This window comes from Salmo trutta, chromosome 13, assembly GCF_901001165.1.
Source record: "Salmo trutta chromosome 13, fSalTru1.1, whole genome shotgun sequence".
NCBI lineage: Eukaryota > Metazoa > Chordata > Actinopteri > Salmoniformes > Salmonidae > Salmo > Salmo trutta.
This window is the reverse complement of record NC_042969.1, coordinates 80,116,103-80,123,696: the sequence shown is the minus strand read 5'-3', so window position 1 is coordinate 80,123,696 and position 7,594 is coordinate 80,116,103. Positions and strand designations below refer to the sequence as shown.

General features: G+C 41.3%; 1 protein-coding gene across 1 annotated transcript; it reads right to left on the bottom strand.

Annotated features, from left to right (window-relative positions):
* Window positions 1–1,923: 1,923 nt before the first annotated feature.
* Window positions 1,924–7,594, bottom strand: LOC115206581 (T-lymphocyte activation antigen CD80). Its single transcript, XM_029773720.1, has 8 exons — window positions 7,368–7,594; window positions 5,834–5,865; window positions 5,369–5,415; window positions 4,721–5,023; window positions 4,112–4,393; window positions 3,868–3,999; window positions 3,355–3,382; window positions 1,924–2,614 (listed from the first exon to the last, which is right to left on the bottom strand). The coding sequence occupies exons 1-8, from the start codon at window positions 7,374–7,376 to the stop codon at window positions 2,596–2,598; spliced, it is 852 nt and encodes a 283-aa protein (XP_029629580.1). The 5' UTR covers window positions 7,377–7,594; the 3' UTR covers window positions 1,924–2,595.

Genomic DNA, 7,594 nt, shown 5'->3' with positions numbered 1-7,594 from the left:
CATGAGAACAACATATTTCATATAAATATTTACAAAAAAATGTTGAATATAATTCCAAAAAGAATCAAGACACATTGTTACACACGTTCAGCATTCGTCTTCTGCTCACAAACACTGAAAAACCAGCACCTGTAAGTCCTTAAATCTGGAATTCGTAGAGGTAAAACTGCCACGTCCGTTTGCGATATTACAACAACAAAGACGTTACTTCAAACAAAGAACAGCGTTTTTTCCCCCTCTGACATCATTTCACGTGCAATAGAAAAGCAGAGCATGTATGTTCATCTGCCCCTTTTAAAAAAAACAATAATGTGCCGGCCAGTGGCGCCGTTTCACCAAATCTCAGCTTAAAAACCAGTTTAGACTGGCAGTAATACAGCTGAAGTCGGAAGTTTACATACACCTTAGCCAAATACATTTAAACTCAGTTTTACAATTCCTGACATTAAATCTTAGTAGAAATTCCCTGTTTTAGATCAGTTAGGATCACCACTTTATTTTAAGAATATGAAATGTCAGAATAATAGTAGAGAGAATGATTTATTTCAGCTTTTATTTCTTTCATCACATTCCCAGTGGGTCAGAAGTTTGCATACACTCAATTAGTATTTGGTTGCATTGCCTTTAAATTGTTTAACTTGGGTCAAACGTTTTGGGGAGCCTTCTACAAGCTTCCCACAATAAGTTGGGTGAATTTTGGCCCCTTCCTCCTGACAGACCTGGTGTAACTGAGTCAGGTTTGTAGGCCTGCTTGCTCGCACACACTTTTTCAGTTCTGCCCACAAATGTTCTATAGGGTTGAGGTCAGGGCTTTGTGATGGCCACTCCAATACCTTGACTTTGTTGTCCTTAAGCCATTTTGTCACAACTTTGGAAGTATGCTTGGGGTCATTGTCCATTTGGAAGACCCATTTGCGACCAAGCTTTAACGTCCTGACTGATGTCTTGAGATGTTGCTTCAATATATCCACATAATGTTTCTTCCTCATGATGCCACCTATTTTGTGAAGCGCACCAGTCCCTCCTGCAGCAAAGCACCTCCACAACATGATACTGTCACCCCCGTGCTTCACGGTTGGGATGGTGTTCTTCGGCTTGCAAGCGTCCCCCTTTTTCCTCCAAACATAACGATGGTCATTATGGCCAAACAGTTTCATCAGACCAGAGGACATTTCTCCAAAAAGTATGATCTTTGTCCCCATGTGCAGTTGCAAACCGTAGTCTGGCTATTTTATGGCGGTTTTGGAGCAGTAGCTTCTTCCTTGCTGAGCGGCCTTTCAGGTTATTTCAATATAGGACTCGTTTTACTGTGGATATAGATACTTTTGTACCTGTTTCCTCCAGCATCTTCACAAGGTTCTTTGCTGTTGTTCTGGGATTGATTTTTACTTTCCGCACCAAAGTGCGTTCGTCTCTAGGAGACTGAAGGCGTCTCCTTTCAGAGTGTTATGACGGCAGCAAGGTCCCATGGTGTTTATACTTGCATACTATTGTTTGTACAGATGAACGTGGTACCTTCAGGAATTTGGAAATTGCTCCCAAGGATGAACCAGACTTGCGGAGGTCTACACATTTTTTTGCTGAGGTCTTGGCTGATTTCTTTTGATTTTCCAATGATGTCAAGCAAAGAGGCACTGAGTTTGAAGGTAGGCCTTGAAATACATCCACAGGTACACTTCCAATTGACTCAAATGATGTCAATTAGCCTATCAGAAGCTTCTAAAGCCATGACATAATTTTCTGGAATTTTCCAAGCTGTTTAAAGGCACAGTCAACTTAGTGTATGTAAACTTCTGACCCACTGGAATTGTGATGCAGTGAATTATAAGTGAAATAATCTGTCTGTAAACAATTGTTGGAAAAATTACTTGTGTCATGCACTAACCGACATGCCAAAACTATAGTTTGTTAACAAGAAATTTCTGGAGTGGTGGAACATTTTTATTTAATGACTCCAACCTAAGTGTATGTAAACTTCCCACTTCAACTGCATGTGGGGTGGACTCGGACCTTCTGGGAGATGTTGGTATAGGATCTGAAGTAAGATCTACTACGGACAGACACATTCACTTCCAGTATTCACTTCCAGTATTCACTTCCAGTATTCATCAGTCAGTTGAATACAGTCAACCCCTGATAAGTGCTCACTGGATAAGTGTACACTTCTCTAAAGTGCAGTGCATGTCTCTAGTCCTAATACAAACACAATACAAATACTAGATATGTTGCCTTGGATACTACATACCCTACATACCCTGGTTTGGTGCACACATTGAGGACAGTCATTGCACTTCTAGTTTTCATTGGTTATTCTGTGGAACTCAGTCATTTGAACATACTAGTTAAATATTTATACAATTGTCAGTCTTCCTCAACAACGTGAAAACACCCCTGAACTCCAGCTTACCATCCAGCGTGTAGAGGAAAGCTAACATAGTTTCCAACAGCAACAAGTCCACGCAATGGTTAGGTCACCACAGAAACCCCATGTCCCATTAGAAGGCAGTATCCAATGAGTTCAGATTTATAATTATCATATCAAATGGTAGAACCTTACACATTCTGCCTTCCAAATGTTCAAGTTTCTGGGTTCCTTCAGGTCAGCTGTACATTTCTGGGAAGCAGAGAAGAAGAAAGTGAGGAGACGAAGAAAGAGAAGAGAGGAGGAAAGAGAGGAGAGGAAAAAGGAGAGGAGAGGAAGAAAGAGAGGAGAGGAAGAAAGAGAGAAGAGGAAGAAAGAGAGGAGAGGAAGAAAGAGAGGAGAGGAAGAAAGAGAGAAGAGGAAGAAAGAGAGGAGAGGAAGAAAGAGAGGAGAGGAAGAAAGAGAGGAGAGGAAGAAAGAGAGGAGAGGAAGAAAGAGAGGAGAGGAAGAAAGAGAGGAGAGGAAGAAAGAGAAGAAGAAGAAGAAAGAGAGGAGAGGAAAAAGGAGAGGAGAAGAAAGAAACAAAACAAAACTATTTTTACTACTTGGCCAGGTCAGTTGCACAGGTTATCTAAACCAATGCCAAGCTTTTGATCTTATCCCACTGGGCACAGACGTCAGTTCAACGTCTAGTTCTGATTTACATTTGGTCAAGTAGTCAACTAATGTGAATTCAAAGTGAAATCAACAAGAAAATTCACCATGTCATTGGATTCAGGTTCAAAGTTGGATGAAAAAAAGACAAAATGCCTTTACTTTGATTACTTTTTGCAAATCCAATTAGTTTTCCACGTTGATTCAACGTCATCACATCAGTTTTTTGGGGTTGACACGACGTGGAAACAATGTTGACTGAGCCAGTTTTTTCCCAGTGGGATGTATTTATCCTGTGAGCTTGAGTGAAACAGTGAAACAGAGAAACAGATACTCACTCCTCTGAACTTGCTGCTCCCTTCCCTCCTGGAGAAACAGAAAGATATAGACGGGTTGGTTGTTTAGCAACAAAACGGATTCGTGTGAAACTATGCGGCAAAACAGACGTGGTTGGCTTAGACTGTTGACAACATGTCAACTATATTTCGTCTCTAAATGTTTATTGAAAAAGAAATACATTTTCACAATGAACACTTGTCTCTGAATACATAGTTACAGTTGGTGGTTAGCTATCTCAAAACAAGACATGGTATCAACAATAACATACAACGAGCTGAAACGAGACACCTACGAGTCCCCACATGGCAGCTTCTTGTCATTTTTGCTAGCTAACGGACCTTTCAGAATTATAGCAACACACACCTTCCACGCCACATCGATGCGCATAACGTTGTCCGCCAACCCATCTGTATGTTTTATGAATTTATAGATATTTATATTTTATCCTGCCGGTCCCATTTCCATGGGACAATACTGTCTGTCTCCTCTATCACAAGTAATGTCATCCTTACCTTGATTACCTCTGGCTGTCTGAGCCTTGTTTTTCTTGCTGCTAAATCCCAGAACCAGGAAGCACAGCAGAACAGCAGCGATCACAGAGACAGCAGAGATCACAGAGACAACAGAGAGATCAGGTGGCCTGCCTATAGTAAATAAATACAATATACGTAAGGTTTCAAATGTATTTACTTGACAGAAATGTATAATGTTATACATTTAATGACAGTGATAGAGACACAGTATCTCAGTCCTCACAGACAGTGTGTTCCTGTGAGAGGGCGCCCCCTACAGCACAGCTGAGGTTCAGCCGGAGTCCAGAGGAGCAGTTGACAGATATGGAACGGACGACAGAGAACAGCATAGAGACCGGGTCTCTTCCCCAACCACTGCTGTTCACTACTCTCCAGTGGCTCTGGTTAAGAGGAGGGTTCAGGCTCCACTCAACATCCCTAGGAGGGTAACCGTTGTCGGAGGAACATGTCACCAAGCAGATGCCGTTGTCACAGGCCACTGTTACATCGGGGATGCTGTAGTTGGCTGTAGAGGGGGGAGATGGAAAGGGAGGAGAGCGCAGCGAGAGAAGGAAAGGATTTGATATTTTCTTGGTTTTACTTCCTCTAACTGAAAACACAAAACAAGGGCAAAACAACACAAGCCGGTCTAAGTGATAGCCAATTATAGCTTTCGTTTTGTCTTCTCTTTTTACTGAATGTATCTATGGTTTGGGCTATTACAAGCACACATCTGACAGAACCAGCTTTTCCCCCCTCATCCAGAAAGCTATGTTCCACATGTGGGAGAATAAAACAGAAAAATGAATTAAACACAAACATGGTAAGAGAGTTTGAAGTGAGGTAATGTTACCTGTCACATTGAGATGTATGATCTTCTCGTCGTTCGTGGTTGGGTATCCGATGTGGCATAAGTACAGCCCCTCATCTGACGGCCGTATACTCCACAGCTTCATTGTTCCCTGTGTGTGGTCTACTTGAGTACGGTTTGCATACTCCGGGTGAGGGGGTGGTAAGTCCCTCGTCTTATGGTAGCCATTAATGAACTCGGCTGGGTCATATCTCTGTACATACAGGTGGATTGGGAGTCTCTGGACGTCAGTGGTACAGGGGAGGGTCACAGCCCCACCCACCTCTCCTATCACCATGGTGACTTCTGAGAGAGAGGGAGAAAGAGGTTAGAGGTTGGGGGAGGGTAGACATTAGGGAGTTCCTTTTTTTCCCCCTCCCTTATCTATCTGACACATTTGCCCTTTTCTCTCATCTGAAAGTGTCTGGTACATTCCCTTCTACTGAATAGATAACATTATGGTTCAGATGTTATTGCAAATCCAATCTTACAGGGAAATCGTACACAGACACACACATGCAGGCATGCACACACATGCAGGCATGCACACACACACACACACACACACGCACTCAGCCAAGTATCTCCAACAGTAAAGCTCTGATCAGATAAAGTGGCAGGTATCATGATGTCACTTGATTCAATTCTTACCTTCACTTTGAATGAACTGAATCGATAGCAGGAATAAGGTGACACACCTGTAAACCATAACAACATTCCAATCAGCTGAGTACTGTTAGGTGAGGTCACTGGCATGGTTACCGGAAGCATTCGTGTTTCCAGAAAGACACTCATAAATGTGTTTCAGGAATGTACTGTATACCACGGAAACACAGAGAACACTGAAATTCCGCTGGAGATCCACATTCTCTCTATCGGATACTGTCACCACACACTCATGTAAACAAGCTGTGAAGAAATCTGACTCTAGATAGTAGGAAATGCACTCTACAAATTAAATATTATTCTTAGTAAAAAAACGTATCATTGTATCAAAATGAACCAATACAGTTGCATGTAAATCAAGTATGCCAACGGCTGCAAATAACCAAGATTTCAAGATACACCTCAGCCACAGTCCCGCCATGAGTACTACTTACAGTGAGTACTACTTACCGAAGCAGGCGACGCGCACACATTCCATAGTCCTGCAGAAAACACAGACATATTAGTTCAAACAGCAGCACTCACAACCAATGATCGGGTTTCATATGATCAGATTCATATCATGGTAAATATACACTCAGAAATGACACGAGAGTTTGCTTATTAATCCTCAGCTAATATGGTGAGATACAAAAAGTAATTAAGAAAAAAATCTTTATAACCAAGTTAAGGAAATGAATGAGCATTTAGAGATATTCTGTCTCCATGTTTACTCTGTTCCCTAACAGTCAGTCAAGAAAACCCTAAGGGAAATCCCAAGACAAGGGAGTTACTTCAGGAAATTCTTTGCTACTGTGTGGTAGGCCTAAACACAGGGCCCAGTTTTCAAAAGTTATCTACTCGTATTTCAGCTATAGGATAGGATTAAATGCATAGAAATATAATTAATAGAACGGGAGTCCCCATTCAAGTCAATGATTTGTCTATTCTATTCATTCTATTTCTATGCATTTAATCCTAACCAATAGGTGAAATCCAGATATAGAACTTTTTAAAAACTGGGTCCAGTTGATGAGTTTGCTATCTAGACAATCTTACGGCGCTGTACTAGTGCCTCGTGAGATATTTGTGTTCATGGTTATTGATTCATCTCAGGGATTGGTGGTTAAGGATAGGAGTTCAGAGTTGTGGGTTTGGTTGATTTAACGTTAATCTGAAGAGAATCAAACAACAATTCCGTTCCTCAATCGTGTGTCTTTTACACATGGTCTTGCAAGGACTTTATTATGCGTTAATTACTTGAGTGTAAAGATATAAAACGATGGCATCGGTAGAATGTGACAGGCCAGAGGATTGTGCGGGGGCAGACGAAGGGAACTGGCTTGGTTGTCAGATAAGTTTCTAATTTATAAACCAGGGGGAATCCCCAGAAATATACATCTCCATTGTTATGGTATCAGCTTGTAGGATGAGTTTCATTAACACAGGTTACAGTATCAACAGTACAGAAGAACTGTATATTGTTGCAGTATATTAAATATATTGCTTTAATGCACACACATGAAAACAATCATATATAAACACAACATAAGCATGCACGTGTCTGCATTCGTGAGCATGAAGCAAACAGTAGTTTCACACAGACGTTTATGCTGCAGTGAGAGTGAGTGGAAAAGGTTTGGTACTAGAAACCGTGGAGTGAGAAGTTTATGTTCATGTTTACTGTGTTACTCAGATAGCGGTCAATACAAACTGAAATCCACAGTCAACCCTAAGAGTAGGAGTCACATCTCTACAGCTATTGTTTTGGTTAATAACCTGAAACACCAACAACCTCCATTCATTCAAGATATATGATATAGTAGGTAAAACTGAATACCATAATATTACATTATTTAATGAAACTTCTTCACCTTAACCTGCACTGTATTATCTAAGTAAATCTACAACAACAATAGCACATCCACTACAAGCCAGTCTGGAAGAGCTGTAAATATTTGTAACAGTTATAAAGCCTATGAGGGGGAAATAAAGACATTCTTACCGCAGTCATGCTTTGCCTTTCTTAGCAGCCGTAATCGAGTGTGAAGTCGGAGAGGTTGGCATGTGATCTGTTCTCAGCACAGACAATCAGCCCCTCTTCCTTAAGCATTCTGGGGGTGTGGCTTTAGCCAGGGAAAGTCCTTTTTGCTCTTCTAGTTTACTAATGTTGCCATTGTAGCATCCAGCAGTTTATCAGAATGTTGTCCCTTTTCACAGCAGGGTGTGTTC